At 37.2% G+C, this 16,805-nt stretch overlaps 2 protein-coding genes across 3 annotated transcripts in view; one reads left to right on the top strand and one right to left on the bottom strand.

The window, feature by feature from the left end:
* Positions 1–5,521, top strand: part of slc2a4rg (SLC2A4 regulator) — a 73,804-nt gene extending 68,283 nt beyond the window's left edge. For both annotated transcript variants that reach the window (XM_065286297.2, XM_065286296.2), the window contains one exon: positions 107–5,521. In XM_065286297.2, coding sequence (XP_065142369.1) covers positions 107–218 — 112 coding nt within the window. In that variant the 3' untranslated portion in view covers positions 219–5,521. The remainder of the gene's footprint in view (positions 1–106) is intronic.
* On the bottom strand, positions 2,002–15,736 carry gss (glutathione synthetase). Its single transcript, XM_065286299.2, has 13 exons — positions 15,566–15,736; positions 14,881–15,019; positions 13,944–14,089; positions 13,790–13,865; positions 13,476–13,615; positions 13,271–13,387; positions 11,166–11,246; positions 10,794–10,871; positions 10,617–10,686; positions 8,694–8,888; positions 8,526–8,607; positions 8,259–8,448; positions 2,002–8,019 (listed from the first exon to the last, which is right to left on the bottom strand). The coding sequence occupies exons 2-13, from the start codon at positions 15,007–15,009 to the stop codon at positions 7,896–7,898; spliced, it is 1,428 nt and encodes a 475-aa protein (XP_065142371.1). The 5' UTR covers positions 15,010–15,019; positions 15,566–15,736; the 3' UTR covers positions 2,002–7,895.
* Between the last annotated feature and the right edge of the window lie 1,069 nt (positions 15,737–16,805).

Below are 16,805 nucleotides of genomic sequence, written 5' to 3'. Positions count from 1 at the left end.
TGTATGTTTATTAACTTCATACGAATTATCCAACTTGTAAAATATGGAGATCATGCCTCGCATTACAGCCGATCTAAATTACAGTGTGTACAAATGATTCCCTCAGAAAACCCCGCGGTGAAGCCAAGAAGTGTCGGAAGGTATACGGCATGGAGAAGAGGGACCTGTGGTGCACGGCGTGCCGTTGGAAGAAGGCCTGCCAACGCTTTACTGACTGAGCTTTGAACTTTTTACTCCCTCAAACTGTGCTTCTCTATCACCGGTGTTCCCACGAATCGAGCACCGCTTGTTGTCCGTACTCTCAGAAATGACTTGCGAGAGCTTGACGTAATGTCCTTCTGAGGGACGTGGCGTTTAAACGTCACCGTTTCCTCCGAGCCACAAGAGGGTGCTCTTGTTTTTCCTACAGCTTCCGTAGCGGAACACTGAGATTTTATTAAAAAATAAAAAATAAAAATACTGCAGAAAAAAGATAAAAGTGAAAAAGGTTTTCGAAAAAATAAGCATATCGGCTTTTGCGTTATATGCGTTGTTATATAAAGGCAAAAAGGAAGATTTTGCATACGAAATCCAGAAACAAGACACTTTCAGATGCAGGTTTTGTCGTTTATTACAGTAGCTGAAGCTTATGCTGAAGTTTATGTGTGGCAGACTTTATACATGGCAGTTTTTACTGTTGTAAGCTAACGTTTGCGATTTTGTATTGAGTGAGTGTTTTGAGCAGTTAACCTTCTTAGCTATGGTTACACCTATCCAACAAATCAAATCAATGTTTGTTTTACGTGGACAAAATCGCTTTTTGTAAACTTTGACATTGTTTAAAATCGAACTCGGCAAACTGTGTATGGATTTAACGCTTTGTTTTGCCTATAAGCACTTTTTAACAGCCATGAAAAAATTCGCTTTCGTATTTTGATACACATTTTAGCATCGCTGTTTCGTACTGGAAATCACGTAAAGGATTCTCGCGCACTTGACGCTTTGGTGTAACCGAGAACTATTTCAACAAGCTTTGCTAAAGTTTCGTCTCATAATACCTCTAAAGAAAAATGAGCCTTTGAGAGAGAGAGAGAGAGCCTTGTGTGTACTTCAGCACGAGCAGTTGTAGTGCAAGAATGTAAAAATGGCCTCTCTTCACGCTAATGCACCGAAAATCATTTTGCCCCTTCCAGTTTAGCAGCCTCTTCATAAGCTAACAGGTTTATTCCTATCAGTCCACAGTATTAATTTCATGGCAGGCACTTTACTTCGCCATAAACCTTCAAATGTAAGACAATCTACTGTTGAGGAAAATGTTTTAGCCCAATTAGGATGTAGCGTTCGTGCATGTCCAACCAGCTACAACAAGACATCCCTACTGTATGTTGTGTGAGCCAGTACCGCAATACCTAGAGCTTTCCACACAAATGTACAACTTCCTGCATATGTTGTGTAGTCTTTGTGGAAAATCTGTCCCACACTGCACTTTCTATAAAGTCATTTTTTACGTCTAATTCAGCACATAGATAAAACGTATACGAATGATCAGTACTGTTTTGCACCATACAGAAGTCTGATATATGTAAACACGTGGAACGGTGTGGCAATCAAAAGTTTACGGACACCTTGCAGAATCTGGAAAATGTTGGAATATTAAGATTTTTGCAAATTATGGATTGTTTTTTAATTCCGTTCTGCCCTGAACAAGTTATAAAAAAAACAAAAAGTTAACATAAAGTTTGTACTACAGAATAAAACATGAATTTCGAAAAATAACCCAAAAGTTACATACACCTGATTGTTAAAGGGACACTCCACTTTTTTTAAAATCTGCTCATTTTCCTGCTCCCCTAGAGTTAAACATTTGATTTTTACCGTTTTGGAATCCATTCAGCTGATCTCCGGGTCAGGCGCTACCACATTTAGCATAGCTTAGCATAATCCATTGAATCTGATTAGACCATTAGCATCGCACAAAAAAATAACCAAAGAGTTTCAATATTTTTCCTATTTAAAACTTGACTCTTTTAGGCACTGCGTAATATCACTACGCCAGCAGTAAAGTCCTTGATTGTTACGCCAGAATGAGAGTATAGTTCCTAGCCATAATCACAACTTTTAATTTTCTGTTAGTCTTAGTACATGATGTAACTACAGAAGAGTCAAGTTTTAAATGGGAAAAATATTAAAACTCTTTAGTTATTTTTTAGCGCGATGCTAAAGGTCTAATCCGATTCAATGGATTATGCTAAGCTATGCTAAAAGTGCTAGCAGCAGACCCAGAGCTGATAGCTGATCCCGTTCCCCTGTCTCTAACCAACACTTTCCTGTCGACTTTACTGTCTAAATAAAGGCCAAAGAAGCCTAAATAAATAAATAAAAAAACTATTCACAGGTAAAAACTTAAAATAGTAAGTTGAATTGACTTGCAAAACCAAGTTGTTTTAACTATATGCTTCATTTTTTGTCAGTAAAGGCAAAATTGCTGTTTACTATGGAGGCTTGACCTAAAAAAGATGAAAGATGTCTTCATGGCAACATATTGTGTTGACCCAAGGACAACATTTTTGTAAATAAACCTTAACCCACCCCCAAACCTAACCATAACTGAACCCTAACATTAGAGGAAAATGATAAGTGAAAAGTAATGGTCTAGAATTAACTTAAACTTGAAACAAACGGTAAACTTATTTCTGAAATCTGATTGGTTGATTGAAATTGGTCAACATAATGTTCAACCACTCCACAAAATCAGGAGAGCAGCTGTGCTGACAAGAAATTTGTAATATAATTCAAAATTACACTGAAATAAAGTATGCATTCGATTTAATCATTTTTTTAAGGTAAGTGGTTGCAATCAATTTATTTAAGCTACATTTAAACAAAAAAATTGAAGAAAATAAAATAAAAACTTTTGTTTAAATGTAGCTTAGATTGTATCGAGCCCCTAAGGTGACATTGGAGTAAAAAAATCTCACGTTTAGTTTCATGTGCTCACGCGAAACGTTCATGTGCTCACGCGAAACCTTCATGTGCAGAATTTTTTTTTTACGTTTAGTTTCGCGTGCTCACGTGAAACTAAACTTAAAAAAAACTTCTGCACATGAAAGTTTCGCGTGAGCACATGAAACTAAACTTTATTTAATTTTTGTTCCATGTCCCCTTAGGGGCTCCGTAAAAACACGATACATGATACAACATAATAATAAACTGATTTTATAATGTTTGTCAAAACATTCTCGTTTTGGAACCAAACTCTTTGTTTGCACATTTCTTGACTCCACAGCAAACAGAGCAATTTTGCCTTTATTGTCCCGGTACTTATGGAGGGCACTTTTTAAGCGACATATAGTTCCAAAATGGACAACTTAATTTCCTCTGTCACAAGTATGACTACATATATTAGATTCTACATATGTGCTTCATGTTTTGCACATATACTTTATAATATACGTCTCAAATCAAACTGTTTAATTTGAACACAGGGTTAAACTTTTATATACAATTAACTTATATGTGTTCACATATCAGACTTCTGCATATGTGTATGTACATTCTGACACGTCTTCAATTGTGCTAAACGTCCTCTTTCTCTTCACATAGAGATGATCATGTAATGTCTTTGTGTCCGTATGCATACAGCTGGGTGGACACGCAATGTGTTGTCTTGACCCAATTCAATAAGCTGTTCACATGTTAGCGCTTGAAGCTTACAGTGACTAGACGTGTAAATCTGATCTATTGGAGAACATTAAACCCTGACTTTTTATCTCATAGTTTTATTCAATCATCTTGTTGTGTCAGATCAAACAAAAGCTATTAATGCTTTGTAAATGACGGGAATCAAAGACACATTTGGCCAAGTTACATAAAGTATGCCAAATGTCAATCAAAGTGTATTGTTCAATCACAGCTCGGAGGAACTCTTCTTTTCTCTTTCCCATTGGTCAGAAAGAAGAGCGCGTCCGTCTCATCATCATCATCATCATAACCTTCACTAAGTGCCAATGAGAAGAACAAGAGGGGAAAATTGAATTGCACTAACTTGTACTGCACAAAGCGTATATATATATATAAATATATTTTTATGAACATTTTCTTTTAAGCAGAAATTGAAGTTTTTAAAAAGACAAAGTTTAGTGGTTATATGTGACCGCCATCGTTTTAGGTTTTTATTGGGTCAGGGATGGGGTCTGTTCACCGACCTCCCAACGAATAAGCTCACTCGGCGGTATTTTATGATGTCGTGCCCGTTTTTTGCGGGTCTTACATTAGATGTCCGAAGGTTTCTCGCCCGCCCTCAGTGATTTAACTACAGGCCTCATAATTTCAAGATAATATCGTTGTTTTGATATGTGATGGCTTTACCCTTGTGAACGAGTCAAATAGTGACGCTTAAAATCAAATCGTATCATTTCAGGGGGTTGAGCCAAAATCACTGTTTTGGCCACTTTGCCAAGACTCGGATTTGAAAATGCTGGGTTAGCGTTGGGTCAAAAAGGGACATACGCAACCCACTGGGTTGTAATTTAACCAATGCTAGGTTGTTTACACCCAAAATGCTGGGTTATTTGAACCTATTGTTGGGTCAAGGATTTTTCTGGGTTAATTTAATCCAACGGCTGGGTTTGTCTCTTTTTGATTGAAATAACCCAGCGGAGCGTTGAAACCAATAGAGATTGCCTTTTTGTGTCATGAATATAATGTGTATATATTCATTGTATATTTTGGGGACGTGGGGAAAACATCAAAGAATGTAAAAACTACAAAATTCAACGCCTGTTTGTTTTCATCTCCTGTCCCGCATCAATTTCTGTATTTTCTTTTAATATCAGATGTTTTCTTAAGTTGTGCTTTTCTGCACTTGCAGAACGCTTTCATGCTTTAAAAATATCAGCGGTCGAGTGAGTCTGTATGTCTGTCATGGTGTATGTACTATTGTAAGGCAGGATGGATGTTACTACAGTATGTGGATCATGACGTCATCCTGCCCTGCACATTCCGACGATCAGATGATTTTACGTTTTGTTTGTCTGAGCCGTTGTCCATCTGTACCGTTGTTCTGACTTCACTGACCGCCTGTTGGTTCTTGCCCAGATATTAAGCTAAACACCCAAGAAATGTGTAAAATTCGTTGATTATCTATACATGTTTAAATGTTTCAGTGTTAAGATTGGATTGTCACCATACTTACAATAATGACAATAAAGTTTGCTCGCGATTCTCAGATTCTCAGTCTTAGCATGATCTTTTCAAAACAACTTTTTTTTTGGTTTCTTTTACTTTTCACAGTAAATTGATCAAGTTATATCATGTTTCCTTTTTTCATTGTTCTGCATTAGTTGAGATTTTGACGCATGTATCATTGTACTATCCTGCTTTATCGGATCCATTATTGTGTCGGATGTTAACAGTGTGATGTCCAGAGTTGAGTTAAGTTGAATGTCTGAGAAGATGAAGATGGTGCTGATGTTTGGTTTATGATGAGTGTCATACTCTGGTTGTAATGTGGAGATTTAAATAAACATGGACTTCAGAAAGATGTTTGACCAGAATTACATTTATTTATTTATTTGCCCAGGTGTAGGTAATCTATACCAAGAAAAAAATGTGTGAACCTGCCTGTGAAAACCCAGCTAAAAGTCATAACATTACTGGTTTCTACATAAAATCCTCCTACATAATGTAACGACAGACAGTGTAACCTTGAATTTACAGTTTTTCTTGATTGCTTTGACTTGTTAAAGAAACTAGGATCCACTCAGTTTTCATCATCACTATCTATCTCAGCAGAGCAGAAGACACGTCTTGCAAATGTGTTAACTCTTTCTCATTGGATTGACACATTTTCCCCACCCTTTTGCAAACACGGTTGCCATTTAAGCAGTCCAAACTCTATTGTTTTAGCTATGGTAACCAAACAGAAATCATCTATTCCTAACTATTAGAAACTACCTAGATCAGTATGAAATCTCTGAAGCACTTGTTTGATACTCCTTCACACAAATCTTCAAATAGCAATCAGTCTGTGGGCCTTATAAATAAGGTGCCACGTCTGTGTTGTTCTTGTTTTGTCAATGAGTGGTTTGGGGTACACCCTCATAGTATAATTTGTGTACAGTGTGAAATCAGCGAAAACACTGGGAAAATCATAGGCTGTTTCTCAATATGCGTTCTTCAGCGATCTTGTTTCCTTGTGTTCTCGCGTTACGTCATCATTAACTATCGAAGTTAAGTTCCATTTCTTAAGAACACAAGTACAGAGGATGCATGAAAATACCCGGATGAGTTCTTGATATCGATGATGGATGTGACCAACGGAAGATCGCACACATCTCAATTCTCACAAGTGCATTCTGTGTTCTCCCGACCTTCTGGATTGATCTTCCATTGTCGCCTGGCAAGACCAATTTCCACGAGGACGCAAGTCCGTTCTTTGCATTCTTGGAATTGAGAAACAGCCATAGGGGAAAACCCTTCTAAATGGGAAAAAGCTGTTGTGCGATAGACTGTACTAACAGATTTAACAAGACTTTAGAGCTATCGTTTTACAGACTGCCAAAAAACACAGAAAGGAGAAGTAAATGTTCGTTCATGCCAAGGTCCACTGACCACAGGTGGGTTGACAAGTTGCTAGTCCAACTAAATACAATTTTTGCTGATAATTGTCAATTATACTGACATTTTCGTGGCCTCCAGTAGAACAGCCAGCCATTTTACCACTCAACCGGGCGAGCTCCTGCGTGGTCACGTGGAAAAGTGATGCCAAAGCATAACCTCAAAGCTTGTCATTTTAAAAAGCGCGGTGCGCTTCGATTGGCCAGCTATCCAGTGCGTTGTGATTGGCCAAAAAACTCAAGCGTGTGCCGGAATGTGACGCTCCTTACGCCGCATTCAGACAGCCAGCGATGTTGTCGCTGTGTGTCGCCCGTCTCTTTCAAAGAGGCGTTTCTAAATCTGCTTGTCATAAACAAATGAGTACGATCCACTCCAGTAACTGACGAGAGAAGGATGACGTGAACTCCACTGCTTCGTTCTCATTGGTAGTCGCTCCCGAAAGTCGCTCAACATTTGCATAAAGTTCAACTTTTCTTAACTTTCTCACGTCGCTAGACACGCCCATACGGTCGCCAACGGTCACTTTCGCTCGTGTCGCCGGAAGTCGCCAGGTTTCCATTGAAATGAATGAGATCGCGTCGCTCTGCTACTGCTTGTCGTTTCTTTGGAAAATCAGCTCCCAATGCAATATTTGATTTGAATGACTTATTTATTTCAGACTGACAGTCAACACTGTTGAGCTAACAAGCAACCAAATATATGCTTCAGTCTGAAACAGGTGTAGGCTGAAGCCCTTGCTTATAATGCCTACCCTTTTTAAACATCATATTTTAATCAACATAAAATAAAATAAAAGTGCAAACGGCACAACATCATGGATGTCATGATGTCATGAACATCATTTTACCATACAAATAAAAAATTACAAAAAAGGTTCACTGTACATTATATACTATCAGGACAGGAGTTAATATCGTCTTTACTACCTTGTCAATACGAGCCCAAATCTGATCAAGAAAATGCAGATGACCAAGCTGATCGATCAACTTTACCAGCGCAAAGAACATTACATATTGTAAGGGTACCAAAAAATAAAACCATCTGCAAAATGTTGACCTTTGTGTCGTAATCTGTTACTGTAAATTGTTTTAACTAAATTGATAAATTGCTGTCAGGTGAATATAAAAATTTTGATTCACAGAAAATGTGTAATTTCTTATAATGTACAGTGAACCTTTTGTAATTTTGTACTTTTTTATTTGTATGGTAAAATTATGTTCATGACATCCGTGATGTTGTGCCGTTTGTACTTTTGTCTGATTGTAGTTCTCTTTGTGTCCACTTGGTGGCAGTGTAGTTCAGAAAAGCAGTGGGTTGTCCAAAACGGCAACTCCTGCAGCCACACCACCGTCTGCATATTCAGAGCTCTTGGTCCTCAGCAAATGTCCCACACATTCATTAAACAGCATGTCTTTGCCTTTCCTGTGTGTGAATGTGACAACATTGAGGAAAAAGTTGCAATGACTTGCTGTTACAATCATTTTAAGAGAAGGCATGAGTAGGAAAATGCATGTGTAAAATGGCTACTGTATATTCTACATCATTAAATGGTAGCTTGATTTGAAATGAATATCATGTAATCCACTTTAGATAAAAGTGTCTACCAGATGCATGAATGAATGAAAATGAATACACATCTAGTTAATGTTTTCAAATCTCACCTGACGTACGCTCCAAACACACCCAGCTCACTCAGACAGGATTTGAGTCTGATAGGATCTCCTGGCCGGAGCAGGTAGTTCTGCACTGGGATAGGCTGGATCTTGTCCATTAGGATATATGCAGATCTTTCTCTTGAGTCCTTTAACTTCTCCAGCACCTCACAGATTTCCTGGCCATATATGTTATTACCTGTGACACAACGAGAGACCGATGAGAGGGACATCTACAGTTATACATGTGTGCACAGGAGAAATGGTGTTACCTACCACCCCCCTCCCTCTGAGGTTTAAGCACATATCGATCAGGATTGGCTAAAGCCATTGCCACTGTTTTATCTCCCTCTTCTCCCTGTGTAAAATTTCAAAATAAATTACGCTTAGCTGAAATTCGCTTCAAATCAGAGCTTAATCTAAACTTTACTGTTAATCATCTACCATGTCCAAGGTGTACAGTCCAGCAAAAGTGGCCCGGATCTGAGCAACTGTTTCGGGTTCATCAGGGAAGAAGCGCTCTAGTACCCCTGGTCGGGCCAGCTCCTGCTGGACCTTCTTGGTACCAGCAAGGTGGGTGCTGATGTCTGGACATTTCACAGCCAGAGAGCGCTCCATCATCAGACGTGCGTCCCAACTCTGAAAAGCAGTACATATAGATAAAAGAGAGAGTTTAAGGTTTATGACAAAATATTTACGACAATAATCTCCAGCATTGCATTCATGTCAATCTCTTTTACAAATGCAGAAATTTTTGTTTGATTTGACACACAAAACAAACAACCTTAAAGCGATAGTTCAGCGAAAAATGAAAATAACCCCATGATTTACTCACTCTATGTCTATCATCTTTCAGACAAACACTTGAGTTAGTTTTGAAGATGTCCTGGCTCTTCCAAGCTTTATCACGGTATAGTCCACGACTTTCAAGCCAAAAAAGTGCATTCATCCTTAACAGAAGTAATCCACACGACTCCAGCGGGTTAATAAAGCCCTGTTAAGGATGGAGGCACGTTTTTGGCTTGAAAATCGTGTACCATGTTTTCGACCGTGATAAAGCTTAGAAGAGCCAGGACCTTCACTAAAATAACTCAAATTGTGTTCGTCTGAAAGATGATGGACAGGTGGATTGAGGGTGAGTAAATCATGGGGTAATTTTCTGTTTTTCCTGAACTATCCTATTGATAGTTTTATCTGTCTTGTCACACACTTAGGTGAACGCCCCCTGGTGGGCAAGAGAGGGGTATCTGCCATTGACTGCAGGTTAAGGTGTAAGGGATTTTGTTAGTTTATCCTAAATACTGACTTGTTTTTGTGCATCCAATAAACTAACCGACGAGGAGACCTGGGCTATGCTTCTACAGAATGCAGTCAAAGAGACAAAAACCCAGAAAGGATGAATTTGTAAATTTTGTGACCTAAAAAACCCAATCACTATTTGATCACGACAGTGCTCGGGTGTGTGTTTGATCAGGGTTAAAGCCAAACTCTTAAAGGAATAGTCTACTCATTTTCAATATTAAAATATGCTATTACCTTAACTAAGAACTGTTGAATCATCCCTCTATCATCTGTGTGTGTGCACGTAAGCGCTGGAGCGCGCTGCGACGCTACGATAGCATTTAGCTTAGCCCCATTCATTCAATGCTGCCATTTAGAGATAAAGTTAGAAGTGACCAAACACATCAACGTTTTTCCTATTTAAGACGAGTAGTTATACGAGCAAGTTTGGTGGTACAAAATAAAACGTAGCGCTTTTCTAAGCGGATTTAAAAGAGTAACTATATTTTATGGCGTAATAGCACTTTTGGGAGTACTTCGACTTGGCGCCTCTCCCATTATGAGAGTGAGAAGGGGAGCGGACTTTTCAGGCGAGTCGAAGTACTCCCAAAAGTGCTATTACGCCATAAAATATAGTTCCTCTTTTAAATCCGCTTAGAAAAGCGCTACGTTTTATTTTGTACCACCAAACTTGCTCGTATAACTACTCATCTTAAATAGGAAAAACGTTGATGTGTTTTGTCACTTCTAACTTTATCTCTAAATGGCAGCATTGAATGAATGGGGCTAAGCTAAATGCTATCGTAGCGTCGCAGCACGCTCCAGCGCTTACGTGCACGCACACAGATGATAGAGGGATGATTCAACAGTTCTTAGTTAAGGTAATAACATATTTTAATATTGAAAATGAGTAGACTATTCCTTTAAGATTCCCAGGAAACAAGCAGAGCTGATGATATCTACCGTACGTTTTGAAAGTACTGCAGGCTGCAGTTTTGTATAAAATCATCAGCCTAAGGCAAAAATGTAAATGTAAAAATGTAAATGTGCTGCGACCCTGTGTGTCACCAGAGCACCTGCTCTTACCTGCTCTGATGTGTAGTTTTGAGGCATGTATCCGTTACGGAAATAAACGACAGCAATCTCTCTGCCATCTCTGAAAATACAAATAACAAAATCATGACATCACATCAAGGAATCTCTGTAACACGACTGTGAGTGTGCATCCAATAACACAAAATGAATAAAACTGTAAACACTTGCACAAAAAGTTTCCTGCTTTGGTCTAGAGATCCAGTTCTGCAAACATCTTCAAACTGTCTTCTGATAACAGGAATGTTTCTGGGAATATAAAGATCATCGGTGTTTCTCATAATGCAGACACATTAACCAATCATTCCTGAGTATTGTTACATAAAAACTTTAAACAAATTGTCTCAAACTCCAAGACAACAACTGCACTATTTGACTTGTTGTATTAGTCTGTGTTCATGTGTAATAATAGATTATTACATGACAGAATGTTATGTACATTAAATTGATTATTATTTAATACTTATTAATGTAATAACCGTTTATGTAATTTATAACAAATGTATAATGTAATGTATATGGCAAGAATAATCAATAACTGACTTTTTCCACAGCTCATTTTCTACATATCGGTGGTCATAAATGTTCCTCTGGACTTCCTCAACCAGAAACATCACCACTGCTCTGTAACAGACAATATCAGACATGAGGAATATAACTGAAATCATCTTTGCTAACAAGTCATCAAACTTTATTAGGGAAATTTAAGAGGAGTATGTGTAACGCATAGTACATTTGCAATGTTAAAGAAATACTATAAGATAATTTACTCACCCCCATCTAAGATGTTTATGTCTTTCTTTGTTTAGTCCAGAAGAAATTAGAAGAAAAAAACATTCCAGGATTTTTCTTCATATAGTGGACTTTAGTGGACCTCAACGGTTTCAATTCAGTTTAAAATGGCTCTAAACAATCCCAACCAAGGCATTGATCGTCATTGATTTTCGCAAAAACAAACAAAAATATATTTCTTGTACCAGCCGTGTGACTTCATATGTGAAACGCACACTTGCGGACCATTTTAAATAATTAACTGACACAAAGACATGAATTAGTATCATTCCACATACAGGGTTCCTACACAATTTACATTCCAAAATTCTATACTTTTCCATACTCAAATTTCCAGACTTCCGACCATATTTAATTTTGTTCTAACAAATTGTTTTAAAATTGAATGCTAACAAGTAGGTTACATTCTAAACATTTAGTATTGGCGTTTTTGCCTTTTGTTAGGATAGGAAAGTAGCTAGACAGGAAGGGAGCGGGATGTGGAAAAGTCCATGAGACAGGACTTGAACTCGGGTCTCCCGAAACACAACAGCACTACATGGGGATGCATCCACAATGCTGTCAGCGCCGACAAGTATGTGTCACTCTTGAGTCAAAACCTCTATGTAGGCTATCATGTGAAAATTGTAGCTACTGTTGCTCGTACAAGTCATTTAACACCAAACCCAGTCAAGTTTTTTTATTAATTTAATTTGATTAAAACTGCAATGCTGAAACAGTGCAATGTTATTCATATTTGTAATTTTGTTCATTTAAATAACTGTAAACCCCTACAGAAACAGAAGGGATGTTCATGTACAATTAACCAGAAAATCTGTTAGGTACAGCAAACTTGAATAGACTGTTTAAACAATAGGCTAATTATAAATAAAATATTTAGAAATTCTATATTAAAATATTGCCTTTTTGTGACCTTAACAAACAAAATGCTAAATCAGTCAACATTTTTTAAAGGGTTATTCATTTACCCAAAAAAAATAATTGACTCCGGTCCTTTGAATTATAAGAAAATAATGCACACCCAAGGTTACACCGCGGGTGTGCATTATTTTCAAATAATTCAAAGGACCGGAGTCAATTATTCCTCTTATACCACGGTTACCAAAAACATTGCTCTGGTGCCTATTTTTAAGACATTTGACAAGTTAGGTGTGCGATTATCAGAAATTAATGCATACCCACAGAATATTTCACAGCCAATCAGAATACAGCATTCAACAGACCCATGGTATAAATATATATAATACATATATATTATATACATTTAAAAGTTCTTAATTTTATAATTAGGAAACGAAGTAAATATTTTTCTATACTCTGATTTATTTTTTCTATACTTTTCCAGACCTGGAAATTACTTACATCAAATTCCATACTTTTCCAAACCCCATAGCAACCCTTTAGACGTGATTACATAATACGTACGGTCACACTGGCACATCACACGGCTAGTGCAAGATGAGAAGTTGTGGTTTAAAATTGTTTTTTTTTCTTGTTGAACATGACGATCGTGTCGCTGGATAAGACCCTAATGCCTCAGTTGGGATCGTTTAGAGCCCTTTTAAACTGGTTTGAAACCGTTGAGGTCCACTAAAGTCCACTATATGGAAAAAAGTCATTGAATGTTCCTCAAAAAACTGAATTTCTTCTTGACTGAACAAAGCAAGACATAAATATCTTGGATGACAAGGAGGTGAGTAAATATCAGATTTTTTTATTAAAGTGGAACATTCCTTTAAATATGTTTTCTGGTTAATATGCGGAGATATCTAAACACACCATTAGTTAAACACATCCCTTTTAAGTAGGCATATTACAGTCGATGCGCCCAAATATAAACAGAGTTTTAAACAGACCTCTCAGATCCATAGAGCTCCCAGGCCTTTGCCAAACCTCTCACCAAACCTTCTGCTGGATTGTTGTCCAGAATTTGATTTCGTTCCTCTAACTGGTTTGCAACCTTCAGAATGTGACTGACCAGAGAAAGACACAGTTTGAACAATGAAAATCCCAAGTATCAAAAGTTTGGAGTTTGTTGCCATTTTGGTTACGCGCACTTACCGATGGACATCTGGTGTCCGTGAAGCAAGACCACCAAAACTTGCAGCAATGGTGTTGATTTCAATCTGCTTTAGGGACGTCCTACCATCTGGACTCTGGTCTAACATGTAGTCTGAGCGATTTAGACCCAGAACTACCTTCTATACATTGTAGATAATAAAATATCTTAATAATAGTTTATGTTTAGTCATATATATAGTTATTAAAATAAAAAATTACTAATAAAGTCATTTCAAAATGTAAACTATGTAAAGACTATCAGCTAATATGTACTGTAATATAAAATGTTATTAACAAACATCTGGTAATTTTACCTGGAGTTGACTTTCCCGTCGAACTTCTCTGTATATGCTAAAAAGTCTGGCTGTAAAATCATCAACTTTGATGGTGCTGTTGATGCAAAGCAGCTTTAATTAAGATAAAGGCAAGTCACAATTATTACCAAATACTGGATTTAAAAATTCATACCTTGCCAGAGTTTCCTCTAAAAACGCAGGGTCCTGACTGACCTGGTCCACCAGACGATTAAAATGTGTTTGCACTGCCAGTGCCTGATTAAAAACAGTCCTGGGCACTCGTGTGGGAAACAATGTGAACGGTGCATAACTCACCACCTGCCAATAAATGTACAGTTATTTTACAACATCACCAGTATACAGACTATTTGACTAGTCCTGACTCAATAATGCAGAACTAACAGTCTATAACCCCAAAACAAAACACAGCCGTACGAGCTGCAAAATTCCAGACATGACTATGCGTGAATAAATGCTGCTGGGCCACTCCGTGTCAACTCAACCAGAAGTCCCCAGCTCAAAATGATTATTCTTTTATTCTTTTTATAAAATGATTATACTTTTTCTGGAGAAAGAAGTACTAAAATCATGATGAAAGCCAAGATATTAAATGCAATGAATAAATATTTACTAAGTAATCCACTCATTTGTAATTTGTAAAGGGGGTCAAAATGACAATTTAGAATCAGATTCTAGGGGGTGAAATATGACTTTAAAATAATGGCAGCATCATTTGTCGCATTTCTGTTTTTAACATTATTTGTTTAACAGACATTCTTAAAAAAAGTGACCCACGTTTGGTTTTTGACCATTAAAAATGGGTACAATTTTACAATTTTCACTTGGAGTCACATTGAGATCCTGATATATCTGGCATTGTACCATACAGGACCTTGAAAATAAAGATACTAAGGGACAAGTAGATTAAGAAACAGAATCTAATTATTTTTTAAGATAACATGAATACATCTTGAGGTACAGGCATTCAAACATAGGAAAAAACAAACAAGAAGTGCTCTCTCTCATTTTTTTAAATGTAACCATTTGCATGTAATGCTAAGAAAGATTTATTTTAGCCTTATAAAAAAAAACAGTTATTGTAATCTTACCTCAGGTGAGTTTGGAGATTCTTTGGTCCGCATCAACACTCCATGTAAAAGTGCTGTGTCTTTAGCAATCTCCTGAAGATGTTTGATCAGATTTTCATCTCTCGGGACTTCCTCCCATATTGCAGACATTGTAGAAAACCTGAGATCAGAGTTAAATCCTGTATGAAATATTTAACACAAACTAAATTGTGTTTAAAATACTGTAAAAAAAAAATGTGTTGTTTTGTTTTGCCATGTAAAAAGAATAATAATTTCAAGCCTTTTAGCATACAGCACACCTTAAGCTTATATTTATTTACGACCATGATAAACGTTTTAGTGAGGTGACCTCGTACCATGCTATTTATTAAAAAAGACACAATACTTTTTGGTAAGTAAATTGTTTTTAGTAAAAGAGTGGGGTGACTTACTAAGAAGAAAGTAATAAATTCAATATATAAACTATATTCAACTATATATTGCTGTGTGTTAAACGTCAAAGCAGCGCAAATAAATGACACGAGATGCACGAGCTGCGACTGTGATGTGCTGAATGCTGCACGCGCATCTGTTTGAAAATTCATTATGACACAGCAAACTGAGCTCAATATCTGTACTGTAAACATGTTCTGCATTAATGACATACTGTAAGCTGTGGCTTGTTAAGCTGGAGAAAGACATCTAGCCTGAACTAAAGAGTTATTACCTGATGTCCACAGACTCGTTTTCTTCTGCTTTAGCAGTTAAAGTCCTTTGCAAAGATTTTTAATGTTCAGTTCAGCAGTTCAGGTGGAGTTTAGACTCACTGTCACATGAAGAAGTTTTAGACGTGCTTACAATGTCCGGGTTTTCTATCAATGGCTATACGTTTATCCAACCACTGAACAGAAACGCTAATGACGCAAAAGTTCACGTGGGCAGCAGCACATAACGTCACACAGGGGGCGCTGTATACCTTCACTCTCTCATCTCTTGTTTTGGGTTGATGATAACATCAAATTGTAACAAAACAAAATATACATATAATATAGCAATACAAAAAACACGGTCTGGCGCCATATAAAAATAAATCTTGAGCTGCTGTGTACACGATAGCTCCCTCCCTTTACCCTTAAATTGTGCACTATTTGAGAGGACAGCCATTTGTAGTGGTGTCTGAAATTATAGTGGACATTATGGTGGACGAGTGCACATATTCAATCCCATAATGGACATCATAACGTTACCCTTTCACTGGGAAGCGCGTGTCAAATGAACTCCTGCGACTTGACACAAGATGGCGCCCGCACCTTTATTCGTTTTCATTCCCTCATTCAAGTAGCAAAATGACATTTTCATGATCATATGGCTCATGACTACGGTTCCGTATGAAACAGGCAATGAACGCTTTTACACTTTAATCTCTAATTTGTGAGACTTAATAATAAATGTCACTAACCAAATGGTACAATCAACAATAACCACAGACGTTCCAAACATGATATAATTTATGTATTTATTTATTTTATTTTACGTGAACACGTGAACAGTGAAAATATTTATCATCTCAAATATGATGTGGTGATACAACGATACCGTAATGATATAATTTTTTTTAAAGAGAGAAATTAACATGGTTTAAAAATAGAGAAACGCTAAATCAAATGATGTAAGTTGTACTATTTCTATTCTATTTCACTAGTGACCAAAATATGCACGTAAGTTACTACACTTGAATGAAACTGATCGCTTAACTTGGATAACGAACATCGAACGAGGCAAATGAATAATTACACCGAGATGGGCCAAATAAATCAATAATCTATCATTAACTAATTATTTATCTATACAAATCAGTATTTGATTACTAGAATTTGGTTTAGAATTTGCGCATTGCGCTCCACACTCCTTTCCAGTAGGTGGCGGGAATGCGCCTCCTAAGTTGGTTTGCCAACTACCATTACACT

Source organism: Paramisgurnus dabryanus, chromosome 21 (assembly GCF_030506205.2).
Source record: "Paramisgurnus dabryanus chromosome 21, PD_genome_1.1, whole genome shotgun sequence".
Classification (NCBI taxonomy): Eukaryota; Metazoa; Chordata; class Actinopteri; order Cypriniformes; family Cobitidae; genus Paramisgurnus; species Paramisgurnus dabryanus.
The sequence above is the reverse complement of the archived record's forward strand: the minus strand, read 5'-3'. Positions and strand labels throughout refer to the sequence as shown.

Coding starts and splice junctions, on each gene's coding strand:
- gss (XM_065286299.2), bottom strand. CDS start 15,009: ATGTCTGCAATATGGGAGGAAGTCCCGAGAGATGAAAATCTGATCAAA. Junction 13,388..13,475: donor CGGACACCAGATGTCCATCG/GTAAGTGCGCGT, acceptor TTCTCTGGTCAG/TCACATTCTGAAGGTTGCAA. Junction 8,889..10,616: donor AAAACTACACATCAGAGCAG/GTAAGAGCAGGT, acceptor ACTGCTTTTCAG/AGTTGGGACGCACGTCTGAT.